At 40.3% G+C, this 19512-nt stretch overlaps 1 protein-coding gene across 1 annotated transcript in view; it reads right to left on the bottom strand.

The window, feature by feature from the left end:
• The window catches only part of LOC123501421, a 139388-nt gene that overhangs the window by 63635 nt on the left and 56241 nt on the right, over positions 1 to 19512 (bottom strand). The window contains exon 4 of the mRNA XM_045250246.1: positions 14513 to 14744. Within this exon, the coding sequence (XP_045106181.1) occupies positions 14513 to 14744 (232 nt within the window). The remainder of the gene's footprint in view (positions 1 to 14512; positions 14745 to 19512) is intronic.

The following is a 19512-nucleotide window of genomic DNA, read 5'->3' on the forward strand; positions in this document are numbered from 1 at the left end:
GGTCTGTGCTCACCCGACAAGACCAGACCTCACCCCTCCCAAAGGTTGCCTCAGCTCTACCAGACCGTCCTCCACACACCGGTCCAGGTATGCTGCTCTCTCGGACCATCCTCACTCTGCCAGGTTAGAGGTTTACAGTACCCTTCCCTTTCAGTATAGTCTGGCGGCGGATCCTTCCTCCACTTGTGATGCAGCTAAACCCGTACTGGAGCTGATTGTACCTCAAAATGCACTGGAGCTGCTTCACTCAAAATAGATGTTTTCAAACAGTTCGGTAACTCAAACATCGCATTTTATCTCAGAGGGGTCCATTCCACGGGATGTTACCGTGCCATATCTTGCCCCTCCCCCACCCTCACATGGGACTGTCGATCAGGTAGAGGGTACAATATGGCCACCCACAGAAGACTGGCTGCTCTAATAATCACAGAAAAGCTTGTTTATGACCCTGTAAACATAATTTGTAAAGTAAATAAAGTTTTAAGTAGGCAAGAGATACAGAGACATTAAAAGCTGCGTGGCTACCACCATAGAGGTTTCTTTACATTGTTGCCTCCCCTTTGATGATAAGTGTCGGTGGAGGAGGTAGTGGATGTGGGAGAAATTTGTTTTGACTTTTCAGTTATGTAAACATGTATAATTTCTCAATGGATAAAAATACATAAAATAAAAACAAAAGTTTATTTAGTGCTATTCCCTTGGAGACAGACAATTTTGGTTAACCCGTACAGCATCAGCAGATCTGAGACTTTGTGATTTCGCCAGTGCTGGCCACATCATGGATTTTTTTTTTTTGTTGCTAAACCAGTCTTAATGATGTGAAACAAATGAAAATGACAGTCATTCCTCCTAGAACTGACTGGAAGTGGTATTAATTGGTGCGAGACATTTTGCGCTAAGGTTAGCGACTTAGCAAAGCCTTATGTGACTAGTTTATTCGCTTCCTCATTTCTCACCAGTCGATCCCCGAGTTGGACACATGCATAATATCATTCCTGAGTTGAAAGAAAAACAACATGTCATGTTTTGCTGTTTGGGAGTGCTTGTGGATAAAAATAGACAAGAGATATCGCAAGGGAGTGTTGCCTTTCACGGTGCAAATATTTTCCAGAGTAATATGTACTTGTTTTTCCTTATAACAAAGCGATTGGAAAATTCTTATTTATGTCATACAAAGTTTTCACTACCACAATATAACAGTTACCAAAAACAACTGAAATGGTAAGAGTAAGTAATGGAAATTACGCTTTGTTCATATTAGCGGAGTTGAGGCGTCAGTTTCCCGCTACACCTAGCTGAAGGCAGCAGAACCTGCTAGGGTTCAGAATTGTAATAAATAAATACAGGAAGCATTCATGTTAGCAGGGACGAGGAGGCAGCATGAGCAATGTTTACAGTGCATGATGGCAGTATAATGGTAGGTTTTGAGGACGCAATACCTCCGAAAACACGAGAAAGCTCGCCGACGTATCTCATACGTCTCTGACGCCCGGTTCGTTTAGAGTAGCCAACGTATCTCGTACGTCTCTGACGCTGTACGGGTTAATGGTGGAGAATGGCAACGGAGGAGGAAGAGGAGGAGAGAGGGAGGAAGGGATACAAGTACCATTCATGAAAAACATTAAATGCAAATTAAAAATATACTTTCTTTAAACAAAAAGAATTACAGTCAACCCTCGGGTATCGCGACTTCATTTATCGCGTTTTATTGCTATCACGCACCCATGAAAAGCTGCTAAAATTTCATTAACATGACCTCAGATGCCTGCTATCACGCGCCCAGCCATGACGTCATGGGATATCTGAGCACTCATGGGCCAAAACCGCCTCCTCGCCAAGATCAATTCGGCTATCGTGTTTTCGGCTATAGCACGGCTATTTCGGCCCCAATTGGGCGCGATAGCCGAGGGTTAAGTGTAAGTAAATAGTGTGAAAATTATGAAAGAACAATAACAATGCACAAAATATGCAAGAAACGTGTAGATATAAGCTCAGCTGAGGCTGAACCAATGTGCCAACAAGCAGCACCACCCAAAAGCACAACTCCTATCTCAAAATTTCACTCGTATCTCAAAACAAAAAATTAGCCAAATCGTGGCTCATATCTCAAGAAAAAAAAAAAACTCATATCTCAAGTACCCCTTATTTCTAAGTAATACAGTAAGTCCTTGTTATACGGTACACATGCATTCCTGAAAACCTTACCGTAAATTGAAATTACCGTATACCGAACCCATTATAACATGTAATAGTAGGGAATGCATTCCAGCACATCAAAAGTCACCCCTACAGAAATTAAAACACATGAAAATAGTCATTAAAAAAAAATGTAAAGTACTGCACAAAAGAAATAAACAAAATGTTTTTATTTACTTTTCACTCGCCATGTATTCTATCAGATGATGTCCCTCCTAAGGCTAAGGGACAGTAGGGATTTAAGCCCTTACTCATCTTTGGCTGAGTGGGCAGACGTCGTCGCCTGCACTGTCGGAAGCAGATGTGGAAGGGCCAACTGTATCAGGATCATGGACATGGAGGACTGTTTGTTTTTTTCTTGTTTTTTCATCAAAGATTTCTTGATAAATCTTGACACTTTTCTCTACATCATGAGCCACTTTGCTACTCCTGGCAGGATTTGGGTCACATTCCTTCAGGGTTTCCAGAGCTTTTCGATACCACCGAGACATTCTCTTTGAGTTTTGATGTCCAGGCCACGCACAGGTTCTTCTTCCTCGTCTCCCTCTTTTTCTGCCTTGTCTAGCTCCATAAGTTCATCATTTGAGAGAGGTTCAGCATGGCTTTCCAAAAGATTTTGAACATCATTATCATCAACTTCATCGAAGCCAGCCCTGTGGCACAGATTTACTATGTCATTTCTGATCGCACCGATGTCCTCTTCAGCGAAGCCTGGGAAGTCATGCGCGCATTCTGGCCATACTTTATTCCACACCAAGTTCATGGTAGACGTCATCACTTTGTCCCAAGATGACTTGATGTTATCTAAGGCGTGCTTGATGTTATGCGACTTCCACCATTCTTTGATAGTGGGCTTACCAGGCCCATCTGTGCCATTATCAGTTGCTGCATGGTTCACTGCTGGTAGTAGGCTTTAAATGTTAGCCATGATTATTATGAATATATTTGTGCTTACAAAAGACCCTTTAATATTCCATTTACTTATCTAATTAGTAATGCATGTAAGTAATATGTAATGCAGTTAAAAAAAAGGAGGGAGGGGAAGAAATAACATGCTCAAAGGATGGTCAAATTAAAGTCAGTACCGTGAGTGGCAGGGAGGTGTGGCGTGGATGATGTCATCACCCCTGCTTCCCCGCTCTCGGCACTTTTGGATGACATGAGTGGATACCGTGTCTGTGAATTTTTCTTACTGTATATCGAATCGAGGGTAGTAAATTCCAAATACCGTAACTGTGAATTTACCAGATAAAGAACTACCGTATAACGAGGACTTACTGTATATACATACATACAGACATACAGGGGATCCTCGTGATTCAACTGTTCACAGTTCAAATTATTGCCACTTTGAACTCAGTTAATTAATACCTAATCCTTAAGATTCGACTGACTGACTCGCCAATTCGAAATTTATATCTCGCACGCCACCCACTCGGTCAAATCCGCCACCAGCCCCCAACAGGCAGAAGTGTAAACCAACACTACCCTGTGCATTGTTTAAGGCAGGGTCACACTAACACTTTTCCGTCAACTTTTTCTGTCAACTTTTGTCGACGGTGGCTGTCACACACAAGCTCGCTTCCGCCTTTGTCGCGTTTGTCAACTGTAAACAAACATGGCGGCCCTTCACCCACAGGAAGCCATTGCTATTTTTTCATCTTCAGACAGCTTTGTCCACTCATAAACAACAGAGCTGCTCATCTTGGCCAGTTGTTCCTTGGAAGTTCTGCCTTGGAACGTCACTGTTCAGAGAAATGTAAACAAACAACTGAACTACTTTTCACTGTTAGGCTAAGACAAAATTAATAAAAAAATCTCTATCTATCTATCTATCTATCTATATATCTATATATCTATATATATATATATATATATATATATATATACAGTACTATTAGTCTGCCGAAACCATCGCTAAATTGGAATTTCGCTAAATTTCAATACTACTTTAAATAGGGAAAAATACCAATCAGTCTTTCATCCGCCCAAAGTCCCCATTTCGAGTCCCCATTTACGGCTGCAACATCGCCACCTAAACGAGAATTAGCACTCCCCGAACCACTAGTGGAGGCCATGGTGATAGCGAAACTCGCTAAACAGCAAGGATGGGAACACAAAAAATTAGTTCACACACTGGATTAACACACATAATAGCTCAAGTGTCGAGCGGGAATGCCGGAGGCACTGTGGGGCTGACGTCATGGCCAAACAGACAAGCGATTGGCTCAGAGCAAGCAGGAGGCGGGACAATTGGCTCAGAGAGAGCGGGAGGCGGGACAGTGTAGCGCAGTACATTCGCTAAATATGAGAAAATTGCTAAACTTGAGGGCTTGGCCTTTTTCCAGACAGTCGCTAAATAAGTGTTTCGCTAAGCTGGATTTCGCTAAATTCGGGGCCTTACTGTATATAAATGTGTATATATATATATATATATATATATATATATATATATATATATATATATATATATATATATATACAGTAATTGCTCGTGTATCCAGGGCCGCGTTCCATTGGGGACCGTAAGGCGTACAGTATGGCATACTTCCCCCGAATCGGGGGGGACCAGCATACAGCTCGCCTTGCGGAAGCTTGCGGGACCTTGTGCTCCTCGGAGGTGAATGCTTGGCGTTGTCTGGCAACTATTGTTTATCAACAAACCGCAGACGTCCGCCGCTTCACCACTATATTTTCAGTGTGGGGGATGTAAATGCTATTTTGACAGCTTATGCGACGTCACAAAACATCAAAAACAATGTGGTAAGTCTGTTATCCCTTGTAGAATGCTGGAATAAAGCAATATGACCAAAATATTAGTATTTATAGCAATAAAAGACGGTGTTACATGTGTCGCATTTCTTCCCACAGCCTCTGAGGCAGAAGAGACAGCCTCTACCGCCATGGTAGCTGCTACAGAGGCCCCTCCAGCACCTGTGGCTGCAGGGACAGTTTCCCTTTGCATTCGAAAGTGTTTCTTGAAGTCTTTCCCGGAGTAAAGAGGCACTATCGTCTCTGCATAGTCCTTGACCCTCACAGGACTTGGCGGCCTATCATCTCCCTCTTCTCCTTGCCTTGGCAGCCTCTCTTCTCCCTCTTCCTCTTGCCTCAGCAATATTTCCTCCTCTCGTGCTAAGAGGAGCTCTGCAGTGTCCAACAGAGGGTCTTCTGCGAGCTCTTGAGCGAGGAGGAGGAGAGCAGCTTGGACGACCATCTTTGTCAACCATACCCGTATGGCTTACGCGTTCCCTTGCGTTCCGTTGGGGGTTGCGGGGGCAGCGTGCTAACTTCCAATGGAACGCAGCCCAGATTATAGCAGCCAAGGTCCTGGTGGATACGTGAAATATCCGGATATGCAGAATTTCCTCTCCCAGCCCCTTATAAATTGAAAAAAAAAACCATGTACATAACCCAAATGGGTAAGAAAACAATGAATGAAAGCACATTAAATGATTGTGTATACAATAATGACTTCCTGGAGAATGATAAAATGATAACATATTAGATACCTGGTTCTCTAGAAAATGTGAAGGTTGGGAAGGTGCCATCAGCAGCGTCATGGTAATCTGCTGTTTCACTACTGAACTGGACACTACCTGAGTCATTATTAGCGTGTTGAACTACCACCACCACCACCACCACCACCGTCATCACCATCACCATCACCGCCACTACCACTAGACTTTGAAGGATGTGTTCAAAATTTATAATCTTTCACTGTACGTATACATTTTGCATTACACACATTTCTATTATGCTTATTAATGCTTTTATTAATAAACTTACAAAGACATAAAAATGACTATGAAAAAGGGAAATGTTTAAACACAAAATTATTCCTCTATTTTGCTACTTCCTCCTCTGATGTGTCACCATTGTTGTCGTCTGTCTCTGATTCTGTTACTTGACTTGGTGTGTGCGGTCTGAAAAAGCTTGTTATCGATTGTTGATTTTTCTTTTGTTGTTTTTCTTTGAGAAGAACCTCATAGCACGTCATTTTTTCCATAACCCCTCTGATGGCAGTGGTGCTTCTTTCAATATTTGGGTCACTTTATTCGAGAATTTTCATTGACTGCGCCAACAAGTCCATACACTCAGACAAGTTGGCTACTGTGAGGGCTCGCTCCAGTGTATAAGTCTTCCTTGCTCTCTTGGGCGTATCACCGCCAGCTGGAGATGCAGAAGGGCGCTTGTGAGCCATGGCAACCACTGGGCACAAGAAAGGGATATGTTGCCACAACCACGTATAGGTAAACAATGAGGCTGCTTGGCGCACAATTCTTAACTAAATCGCCGCGTGAATTTTGTCACTTTTATGTCTTCATAAGTTTATTATTAATAAAAGCATTAATAAGCATAACAGAAATGTGTTTTATGCAAAATGTATACATACAGTGAAAGATTATTTTATTTTGAACACATCCTTCAAAGTCTAGTGGTGGAAGCGGTGGTGGTGATGGTGGTGGTAGTGGTAGTGATGCTAGGACACCCCTGAAGCCTCGCCCTAGAGGGCGAGGCTGTTCAACTAAGGGGCAAAGTGGATGTGCTGGGGGTCATGCTCATGAGGATCGCGTGGCTGCTTGATGGAAAGGGGCTGGAGGTACTGTACAAAGCTCAGGTCCGCTCTTTTATACTAAAAAAAAGTCTAGGGAGTTGGTATTCATTCCTTACTTTATACAATTTTTACTTTATACGGTCTCTTCTGGAACGCATTTACCGTATAAATTGAGGACTACCTGTATATATATAAATGTATATATATATATATATATATATATATATATATATATATATATATATATATATATATATATATATATATATATATATATATATATATATATATATATATATATATATATACACTTAATCCTCGGCTATCGCGCCCAATTGGGGCCGAAATAGCCGCGTCATAGCCGAAAACGCGATAGCCGTATTGATCTTGGCGGGAAAGCGGTTTTGGCCAATGAGTGCTAATATATTCCATGACGTCATGGCGGGACACGCGATAACAGGCATCTGAGGTCGCGATAAGGAAATTTTAGCAGCTTTTCATGGGTGCGCGATAGCAATAAAACGCAATAGCCGAAGTCGCGATAGCCGAGGGTTGACTGTATATATATATATATATATATATATATATATATATATATATATATATATATATATATATATATACACTTAACCCTCGACTATCGCGCCCAATTGGGGCCGAAATAGCCGCACCATAGCCGAAGACGCGATAGCCAAATTGATCTTGGCGGGAAGGCGGTTTTGGCCAATGAGCGCTCAGATATTTCATGACGTCATGGCTGGGCACGCGATAGCATGCATCTGAGGTCGCGATAATGAAATTTTAGCAGCTTTTCATGGGTGCGTGATAGCAATAAAACGCGATAGCTGAAGTCGCGATAGCCGAGGGTTGCCTATATATATATATATATATATATATATGTATTTATTTTTCTTTCTTTTTTATGTAGGGAAGAGGGCCAGCCAAAGGCAAAAAAAAGAAAGTTAAAAAAAGGCCCATTTGAGCGCTGGCTCTCCAAAAGCTTCAAAAAGTGCCAAAACCGTCAGCCAGAATTAGGGGAGCAAATGCCTCGATACCTCCCTCTTAAAAGAAGACAAGTTGTAGGAATTCGGAAATACAGATGCAGGGAGGGAGTTCCAGAGTTTACCAGTGAAAGGGATGAATGATTGAGCGTACTGGTTAACTCTTGCATTAGAGAGTTGGACAGAATAGGGATGAGAAGAAGAAGAAAGCCTTGTGCAGCGTGGCTGCAGGAGGGGAGGCATGCAGTTAGCAAGATCAGTAGAACAGTTACCATGAAAATAGCGATAAAATATAGAAAGGGATGCAACATTTCGGCAGTGAGAAAGAGACTGAAGACAGGTAGTCAGAGGAGGGGAGTTGATGAGATGAAGAGCTTTCAATTCCACCCTATCAAGCAAAGCTGTGTGACTGGAACCCCCCCAAACGTGCGAAGAGTACTCCATACAGGGACGGATAAGGCCCTTATACAGAGTAAGCAGTTGGAGGGGTGAGAAAAACTGTCGGTGACGCCTCAGAACACCTAATTTCATAGAAGCTGTTTTAGCAAGAGATTAGATGTGAAGTTTCCAGTTAAGATTATGAGCAAAGGACAGACCGAGGATATTCGTTGTGGAAGAGGGAGACAGTTGAGTGTCATTGAAGAAGAGGGGATAGTTGTCTGGAAGGTTGTGTCGAGTTGATAGATGGAGGAATTGAGTTTTTGAGGCATTGAAAACTACTAGATTTTCTCTGCCCCAATCGGAAATCTTAGAAAGATCGGAAGTCAGGCGTTCTGTGGTGTCCCCACGTGATCTGTTGATTTCCTGAAGGGTTGGACGTCTCTGAAAGAACATGGAAAGATGTAGGGTGGTATCATCAGCGTAGGTATATATATATATATATATATATATATATATATATATATATATATATATATATATATATATATATATATATATATAATATCCTCTAAACTCTACTCTCTTAGGAGTGTGATAAACACTTTCCTTTTCTTGACAAGCTAGCCACGAGCGCACCCATAAACGTTTCTTGGTTAGTCTGACTCGTTTCCTCTTCTTTAAACAAATTATAAGGTGCAAAAAGACCACGGCTTGCTGGGGTGAAAGAAGAGCCATGTTTATTTACAATCAATAAGCACGGCAAAGGCAGAGGCAAGATTGTGTGTGATGATTAGCATCAACAAAAGTTGACAATCTTTAGAAAGATGACAGAAAAGTGCTAATGTGACACCACCTTTTTGTTGCTTAACTACTTCACTGAAATTAATTTTTCTTCCTCTCATTCTTTTTTCCAGACTATCATCCATTCTTCTAGTTATGTTTTGCTTATCCCTTTTCCTGTTCCCACATTAGTGTCAAGCTTCGCCTTTAGGTCTTGTAAACCCACTTCACAGTTCTCACATCTGTCCTTAAGGGTGCTGTTTTCCCTTTTTATTTCATTCAGAGTTTTCTTCGTGTCATTTTTCATTTCCACCTTTTCTTGCTTATCGCACATTTCCCTCAGTTCCTGATTTTCCTCAATCAACTGATCGTGCTTTTCAATAACCATAGCAATCATCTCACTCAAAAATCTAATTTCTTTTTCCACTGTGAGATAGCTATCCTTCATGTGTTTGTTTTTTCTTCCTTGAAACTGGAAAATTCCATTTCACTATTCCAGCTTCCTAAGTGTCTTAGTCCCAAAGGCATTTCAATCACCTGTGTCTTCCTTGGCCTAGCTCCACCACTGTTTACATTAGCAGCGGTGCCATTTACGCTCTCCTTCCTTTCCATACTTTTATGGCTTCAATACAAGCAAATTCAACATGTCTTATCCTAGGAGACAGGATAACTTTCCTAGCCTCCTATCCCCTTATAATACATTACCAGGGCCTTGCAGAGTGTGTGTGTGTGTGTGTGTGTGTGTGTGTGTGTGTGTATTTACCTAGTTGTATCTACCTAGTTGTATTGTACAGGGTTCAAGCAGGGCTCATAGTGTCCTGTATCCATATTTCCACTTATCTTATTTTTCTTTAAAGTTATGCACACTATGTGCTGCAACAATTCCTTTATCCAATGCATTCCATTTTTCCACCATTCTGTGTGGAAAACTGTATTTTCCAACATTCTTCACACACTGCCTCATCCTGATCTTCTTTTCATGTCCTCTTGTCCTTCCATCCTCTTCCACCAACAGCACCAGGTCTTCTTTGTCGATCTTTTCAATATCACTTACTATCTTGTACATTGTTATTACATCCCCGCATTCTCTTCTATCTTGTAAGGTTGGCAATCCCATTTCCTTCAGTCGTTCTTCATATGTGAGGTCCTTTAATTCCGGCACCATCTTTGTAGCAATTTTCTGTATCCTTTCCAGTTTTCTTATATCTTTTTTAGAACTCAGAGACCATACCAGCGTTGCATATTCCAGCCTTGGGGGTATCATGCTTGTGATGATTTTTTTTCATCATATCTTTACCCATGTAATGAAATGCCACTCTTATATTAGTCAACATCCTATATGATAGTCCAAATATCTTGTTTGTGTTTATCAGGGCTCAGATTTTCTTGTATGATCACTCCAAGATCTTTATCCTCTTTAATCTTCGTTATTTGCTCCTCTCCCATCAGATAGTTCCATACTGGTCTTCTCTTAGTCTTTCCTAGTTCCATCATGTGACATTTCATGGCATTAAACTCCAATTTCCACTTCTTGCTCCATTCATAGATCTTATTTAAATCTTCCTGTAGCAGTATACAGTCCTCTCTGGTTTTGATAAGTTTTAGCAACTTTGCATCATCAGCGAATAAATTCATATAGCTGTTTACCCCAATGTAAATGTCGTTTACATAAACTTGAAACATAATGGGGGCTAACACTGACCCTTGTGGCACTCCACTAGTTACTTTACTCCAAGATGAGTATGTATCTCTGATCACAGTTCTCATTTCTCTATCCTTCATATAATCTCGTGTCCATTCGAGCAAGGTTCCACACAGTCCTCCTATGTTCTCTAGTTTCCAAAGAAGTCTTCCGTGAGGGACTTTATCAAATGCCTTTTTAATGTCCAGATATACTGTGTCTACCCATCTATCTCTGTTTTCAAGTCCTGCAATAACCCTGGAGTAGAAGCTTAATAAGTTTGATACACATGACTGCCCTGTCCTGAACCCAAATTGTCTGTTCGATATGACTTACTCCTCTTCTAGAAACTTAACTCATTTTTCTTTGATAAGTATTTCACATAACTTCCCTACAACACTTGTAAGTGACACTGGTCTGTAGTTTAGTGGTTCAGTTGCCTTTCCTCCTTTAAATATTGGTACTAAATTGGCTCTGTTCCACTCTAGTGGAACTTTCCCTTCATTTATTGAACTTTTAATTATTTCCCAAATTGGTACCAGTAATTGCTCTTTACATTCTTTTAACACCCAGCCTGATACACCATCTGGCCCCATTGCTTTTCTGACTTCCAACTTGTCCAGTAATCTTCCAATATCCTCTTTATGAACTGCAATTTCCTGTAATCCTAGGCAATTCAATGTCCTATTAGGTTCTGTGAAGTCATCTTTTTCAGGGAATGCCGTTTTGAAGCTCTCATTCATTATTTCACACATTTCTTTCTCTGTTTGGTATGTCTTTCCTTCTTTAATTATTTTTTCAATTGTTTCCTTATTCTTTGTTTTGCCGTTTATAAACTTGTAGAAAAGTTTTGGTTCATCCTTGCTTTTATCCACTATATCCTTCTCAAACTTTTTTTCTTCCTCTCTTCTTACTCTAATATATTCATTTCTAGTATCTTTGTGCTGCTGACTATTATAGTCATTTCCCTGCTTTAAAAGTTTCTTCCATGCTTTATCCTTTGCCTTTTTTGCTTGTAAGCATCTAGCATTGTACCATGTATGTATTGTTTTCTGAACTCTATAAAAAGGAACAAACTCTTTTACTCCTTCACTGTATTCTTGTAAGAATATGTCATATTTCTCTTGTACAGTCTTCCTGCACATAATATTACTCCACTCAATATCAGCAAAATAACTCCTTAGTTTTTTTCAAAATCTGCTCTTGCATAATTTAATCTCTCTTTTTTATAGTCCTCTCTGTATCTTATCTCATCTTCCTCCTGCATTTGCATCTCTAATGTCACATGATCATTTTTCCCCATTGGACTAAGGTATTGTATGATTGGAGGGGACTCTGGTTTATTTGTGAAGACTAGGTCAAGTAACGATGGTTCCTCTTCCCCCTTGTATCTTGTTGACTTTTCTACCCACTGGTCCATTGTATTAACCATAGACATCTGTAACACTTTCTCACTCCACTGCCCAGCATTGTCCAATACTTCCATCTCTCTCCAGTTTATTTTTTCACAGTTAAAGTCTCCAACTAAGAGTATTCTTCTATCTCTTCTTATCATGTTATCCAGATACTTTATCATCTCTCTTTGCATATCTTGATGCTCTTCTGATCCCTATGTATTAGTCTTTGGTGGAACATATGTAACTATAATTTTTCTCTTCTTCAAATCTTCTGTCCTGATTGTTACTCCCAATGCCTCCACTTTGCCCTCTCCATATTGCACATCCTCCACACATGTTATCACGAACCATTATTAGCACTCCTCCTCCCCCTTTATCCTTCCTGTCCCTCCTACAGGTATTAAATCCTTTCTCTTTAAAGTTGACATGTATCTCATTCTTCAGATTTGTTTCAACAATACACATTACATCTGGCTTTTTCTCTTTCAAATAATCCCGAACTTCCAATATACTTGATAACAAACCATCTATGTTAGTATAAGTCACTCTTAATTTACTGCCTCCTCCACGACCTCCTCTTTTTTCCTTAAGTACCACTTCTTTAGTCTTATATCCAGAACCCTCCAGTAAAAATTCTTCTTCTCTATCTCTGTCCTTTTCTCATTTTTTCCTCTGCCTCACTTCTTAGCACTTTCTCCTTTTCCCTTTCCTCTAAGTTCATATCTTTTTTTATCCATATTTCCTTGTGATCAACATCATCAGCTAACTTCCCTTTTCTAGCCATTATTTCTTCTACAGCCACTTGAGATCTCATTTTCACCTTCATTGGTCTCTTACCCCCTTCAGTGTACCTTCCCAGCCTAACCACTTCCTCCACCTCTTGGTCAAATTCTTGTGTGCTGTCTTGTACCCTTTTGATAACCGTTTTGGCCATTTCCCTTTTTTCACGTTCTCTTGTGAATTTATATGGATTTTTCTTTTCTCTCATCCTGTAGATCATGAGGCTTTTTTTCTTGTCCACTGCATCCCGCACTATACTTTCCTTTTCTTTGATAACTTTGATTACAGCAACTTTTGTGATCTCCATAATTTGTCTCTTTACCACTTCTGAAAATTTGATTTTTTTTCTCTTGTTCTTGTTTCCATTCATTTCTGAGTTTTTTCAATTTGTTTTCAGCTAGACCACCTTCTATCCTGTCTGTAACCCCTTGCTGCACTTTATCCTGCAAGTTCTGGCATGTGGTTTTTAGAGCGTCATTTTGCTTCCCTATTTCTAAAATCTCCTCTTTTAATTCCTGGTTTATTTCACTGACTTTTTCAAATTCAGTTATTCTCAATTCTAAGGCTGTGTTTTCTGTTACCAGTCGGTCATGTTTGTCCATGAGACTGGACATCGCCTCCTTCAAATATCTTAATTCTCTCTCTACATTTACAAGTCTCCTCGTATTTCCTCGTTCATCTCGGAAACCCGAGAAATCCTCATCCATAGTAACCTCAGTCAGTTTTCTTAAACCAATAGGTGTTTCTATATAACGTTGATTTTCGGTCGGCGTATGTTTTTGTTCCTCCATGCACTTGGCAGCACTACCTGGATCCATGTCTCTCACTTTACCTATCCTTGGTTATACATAATCTAACACTTATTTCATTTGGAGACAGGAGAACGCTATGGCCCCCTGTACCCCTGTACATATGTCTAGGCCTGGGTCCAGCCCTTTTGTAGAATTCTCTGTGAGCTGCTCAGACACGTCCGTCCTTGACAATGGCTCCCATGTGTGTGTGTGTATTTACCTAACTGTGATATACATAGGGAATACCTGTATTGAATTAACTTAGTGATGCAGAATTCATCACAAGAAACTGTTTAGACCATGCTGGTATTCTCTTTGTCACCATCTAGTGTGGAAAGCCTTACAGTGACAAAGAAACACAACCCACTCACTGCCAAAAAATCAAAGTGATCATAACACTTGGACATCTTGGTGTTAGGAAAGTCTACTGCAAAGATGCAAATTGTGAAGTCGCGATGGTGTTGTTGGTAATCAAAAGAGCCACAACCACAAGTGGCTCAGAATTACCCCTGACCCCAATGTACCTTGGTTCTTTACATCAAGGCTCTTCAACAGGAACAAACTTACCTTATTTCAAAGATTGAATTACTGCCTTAATCTCTGTGTCTCTCTTACAAATATATAAAAATGAAGTCAATATTTATATAAAACTATGAATTGGCAATAAACAACAGCTTTTTGCCTGGCCTTTCAATATTTGAAATAAAATCATTTTTTTCATGAAAAAAGATTGGCAGTGTAACCAAACAATAATGAGTTCAAAATTTTGTTTGAAAGCCAATTTGTTCTGAAAAGGAATGTATTCAGTTCTACTGCATAATCCCAGATTCCACCAATATTCCAGACTTACCAAACACCTCTTCCCTTCCAAAAAAAAAACTCACAAAGAGATATCCACCACACAGCTATATCAGTGCATACACCAAATCAATAATCACAATCATACTCACTAAAGATTATGTCCAATCTATTTATGGATGGAAGGTGCAGGTGCAGTTTTGAACAGTAGAGCAGAAGCCTGAAGGGAATGTGGCACTGTTTCAAAAACTGATTTATCACACTATTAAGTGACTGCACAGTGAGGCACAGGAACTTCAAATGACTTAGTCCTTCCTGCATCTCTTCTATCATGTTCATGGGTTGTTGGGAACATTTTGGCCAGTCTATTGACAGCTCCTGCAACTGGAGGAAAAAAATATTGTCAGAAGATGCACATCTATATCTATGGGAATATTCAATAATTATTGATTTCAGTACTAAGCAAATGTACACATGCATTCAAATTAATCCAGTGATATCTATAGAGTTGGTACAATGAACTCTTTACAAAACTTCAGCAATGAAAATCTTTAAACAAAAATGCACATAAAGTTCTTGCTTGCCTTAATACAGGGTTAGGCTTGTGATATAGCAACTCTTGACATCCTTCCCCATGTAATGCAAAGATTTTGCTCAGTGAGCCACTACAGCCTAGACATGAAAGGTGAAAATTAAGTACATGGGAAGAAACTTTTTCCTCTTGCATCCTACCACAAATCCAACCATCTTGCTAATAATAAGTCATAACAAGCTCAAAATGGAGAAGACACATACTTTGACCCCATTAAGACAGAGCATCTCAGTAATTTCCATAATAGCTGAATTGAAGATGTCCAGACAGACTATCTCACTGGTCAAGTGGTCAGGTGCAACATTGTAACATGGCATGACTCCCATGTGGAAAATAGGTCCAGGAGAAAAACAGATGATTTCACTGAACAGATAAGATATCAAAGAGGGAAATACTGTCTGATTCTTTAATAACAGCTAAGCGAAAAACATTCTGAGCTACTGCAGGATGTTGCCACCCATTAAATCTCATATATGGTATTTGACAGCTTATAAGACAAAAAGGCATTGAAAAAACAGATAAATAAGTGGTTTCAAGGTCTAAATATGAAATGAAAGGTTTCACTAGACAGCTGAAGCCCTCTCATATATATTCAGTCTTTATTAGGTCCCAATTTTTTACATTTAAAAACTTAAATATCTGCTAGAACCTACCTACCAACTCACTGGTCCTTAGACTAATCCTGCCATGAGATGTATATACACTCGACCCTCGAAACAACGGACCTCCCATCAACGGATTTCGGAAACTACAGACAAATTCTAGAGTCCGGTTTAATCTACGAACGAATATTAAAATGCGTGCGATTGTCCGTTCCCGGCAAATTATTGTCCGGTAGGTATTAATATTTATTAAACTGACCATGCTCATGTCATCTATTTCAGGTTATTTGTTGTACTTAATGCTTTGTAATACTGCTTGAATGATTTCTTAATGATTACACAGTATTTTACGTACATTTTATACAGTTTTTTATATACTTTTGCACAGAACAGACTTTTGCAATCTACGGACAGGGTCGTGCACGCATTTGTCCGTTGTTTCGAGGGTCGAATGTATATGGCATCAGCAATGACAATGTCAGATGCCAGAGTGGTAGTAAAGTTTCTGTATAATATTTTTTCATTATCATCTCATGTAATTATGTATAGTTATAATATTTTGGTAAATGTTCAAAGTATAAGGATGTGTGGAAATAGATTCACCTCAAGGAATAACAGCATCATACTAAGAAACATACAAAGAAGAACAGTAAATCTTGCACTTGTTGCTGGATTTGGTGTGTAACTGGCTGTAAGTTTGCTTTGGTACAGTAGATGCAGTGTCAGCATCATCACTTAAGGCACAGATAACAGTAGATCTGGATTTGACACTGGACTGCAGAGCCACGCTGCCACTGCAGTAACGTACCCAAAGCGGTCGACTGGTAATACGCGGCAGCTGACTGTTAAAGTTATAATTTTCTAAAGTTTTATACAGTATAAGGTACATTTTTTAAGGAAATACTAATCATTACTAAAAGCCGCAGCAGTGGGAAAGCGTGTGCATTTGTGGAGACTGTAAGGTGCACCAGATTAAGGGCTCGGCTGATCTCTACCTGGAGGAAACATTATTATTATTATTATTATTATTATTATAATTATTAATATTATTATTATTATTATCATTATTATTATTATGTACATATTTGTGGCAAGTTGTATACACCCATGTCTACTGTGAATGAGTCATTTTAAAATCTTAGGCGAGCAGCAAGACGGCCAACGGTTTAGCCACCGGATTGAACGGATTGTCACTCATGTCACTAAGTTCAAGTCAGTCATACTAGGGATACCGCTGCAGCCAAGAGTGAGGGGTTATAATTCTTACGTGCATGTTCAGGCATTTTGACATATCTGTGGAGACAATGAAACAGTGAAATGTGAATGCTGTTGAAAGAGTTTTGTCCAACAATGGATTTACAGTGAAAGTGTGAAGAGCTTGTGTCGAGGCTCACATGAAAATGTTATTATGCGCGTGTGTGATGTAGTTGCTAGTGATGTCACTGTGCAGTGAGTAATGAAGTACAGTGAGGTGAATAAGGAGTGAACATTGTGAGTGGTGTAATGCACACAGATTTAGCATTGTGAGTGGTGTATCCAACAGTGACGTGTGTAGGGTGACGCTGAGTGTTGTATGCGGAGTTAAGTCAGTGGTACAGTGGAGAAAAACTACTAGTGGTGACTTGAGGCGTACAATGTGAAACACTACAGTGAAATATAATGAGAGGTCACACAAAATAGCAGAGTGAGAGGCTGTAACTGGGACGTAATCCGAGACACGTGCAACTGGTGGCAGTGACTTTTTTTTTTTTTTTTTTTTACGTAGGGAAGAGGGCCAGCCAAGGGCAAAAAAAAGAAAGTTAGAAAAAGGCCCACTTGAGCGCTGGCACTCCAAAGACTTCAAAAAGTGCCAAAACCGTCAGCCAGAATTAGGGGAGCAAATGCCTCGATACCTCCCTCTTAAAAGAAGACAAGTTATAGGAATTCGGAAATACAGATACACGGAGGGAGTTCCAGAGTTTACCAGTGAAAGGGATGAATGATTGAGTGTACTGGTTAACTCTTGCATTAGAGAGTTGGACAGAATAGGGATGAGAGGAAGAAGAAAGCCTTGTGCAGCGTGGCCGCAGGAGGAGGGGAGGCATGCAGTTAGCAAGATCAGTAGAACAGTTACCATGAAAATAGCGATAAAATATAGAAAGGGATGCAACATTTCGGCGGTGAGAAAGAGACTGAAGACAGTTAGTCAGAGGAGGGGAGTTGATGAGACGAAGAGCTTTCGATTCCACCCTATCAAGCAAAGCTGTGTGACTGGAACCCCCCCAAACATGCGAAGAGTACTCCATACAGGGACGGATAAGGCTCTTATACAGAGTAAGCAGTTGGAGGGGCGAGAAAAACTGTCGGAGATGTCTCAAAACACTTAACTTCATAGAAGCTGTTTTAGCAAGAGATGAGATGTGAAGTTTCCAGTTAAGATTATGAGCAAAGGACAGACTGAGGATATTCATTGTGGAAGAGGGAGACAGTTGAGTGTCATTGAAGAAGAGGGGATAGTTGTCTGGAAGGTTGTGTCAAGTTGATAGATGGAGGAATTGAATTTTTGAGGCATTGAAAACTACTAGATTTTCTCTGCCCCAATTGGAAATCTTAGAAAGATCGAAAGTCAGGCGTTCCGTGGTGTCCCCGCGTGATCTGTTGATTTCCTGAAGGGTTGGACGTCTCTGAAAGAACGTGGAAAGATGTAGGGTCGTATCATCAGTGTAGGAGTGGATAGGGCAAGAAGTTTGGTTCAGAAGGTCATTAATGAATAATAGAAAGAGAGTGGGTGACAGGACAGAACCCTGAGGAACACCACTATTAATAGGTTTAGGAGAAGAACAGTAGCCGTCTACCACAGCAGCAATAGAGCGGTCGGAAAGGAAACTTGAGATAAAGTTGCAGAGAGAAGGATAGAAGCCGTAAGAGGGCAGTTTTGAAATCAAAGCTTTATGCCAGACTCTATCAAAAGCTTTTGATATGTCTAATGCAACAGCAAAAGTTTCACCAAAATCTCTAAAAGAGGATGACCAAGACTCAGTAAGGAAAGCCAGAAGATCACCAGTAGAGTGACCTTGACGGAAGCCATACTGGCGATCAGACAGAAGATTGTGAAGTGACAGATGTTTGAGAATCTTCCTATTCAGGATAGATTCAAAACTTTAGACAAGCAAGAGATTAAAGCTATAGGACGGTAGTTTGAGGGGTTAGAACGGTCACCCTTTTTAGGAACAGGCTGAATGTAGGCGAACTTCCAGCAGGAAGGAAAGGTAGAAGTCGATAGACAAAGTTGGAAGAGTTTGGCCAGGCAAGGTGCAAGCACAGAAGCACAGTTTTTGAGAACAATAGGAGGAACCCCATCAGGTCCATAAGCCTTCCGAGGGTTTAGGCCAGCAAGGGCATGGAAAACATCATTACGAAGAATTTTGATTGTAGACATGAAATAGTCAGAGGGAGGAGGAGAGGGACGGACAAGCCCAGAATCGTCCAAGGTGGAGTTGTGAGCAAAGGTTTGAGAAAAGAGTTCAGCTTTAGAGACAGAAGAGATGGCAGTGGTGCCATCAGGATGAAATAAAGGAGGGAAAGATGAAGAAGTGAAGTTATTTGAGATGTTTTTGGCTAGATGCCAGAAGTCACGAGGAGAGTGAGTTTGAAAGATTTTGACATTTCCTATTTATGAAAGAGTGTTTGGCAAGTTGAAGAACAGACTTGGCATGATTCCAGGCAGAGATATAAAGTGCATGAGATTCAGGAGATGGAAGGCTCCAGTACCTTTTGAGGGCAACCTCTCTATCATGTATAGCACGAGAACAGGCCGAGTTAAACCAAGGTTTAGAAGGTTTAGGTTGAGAAAAAGAATGAGGAATGTACGCCTCCATGCCAGATAGTAACACCTCTGTTATGCGTTCAGCACAAAGAGATGGGTCTCTGACATGGAAACAATAATGATTCCAGGGAAAATCAGCATAATACCTCCTCG

This window comes from Portunus trituberculatus, chromosome 9 (genome assembly GCF_017591435.1).
Source record: "Portunus trituberculatus isolate SZX2019 chromosome 9, ASM1759143v1, whole genome shotgun sequence".
Lineage (NCBI taxonomy): Eukaryota > Metazoa > Arthropoda > Malacostraca > Decapoda > Portunidae > Portunus > Portunus trituberculatus.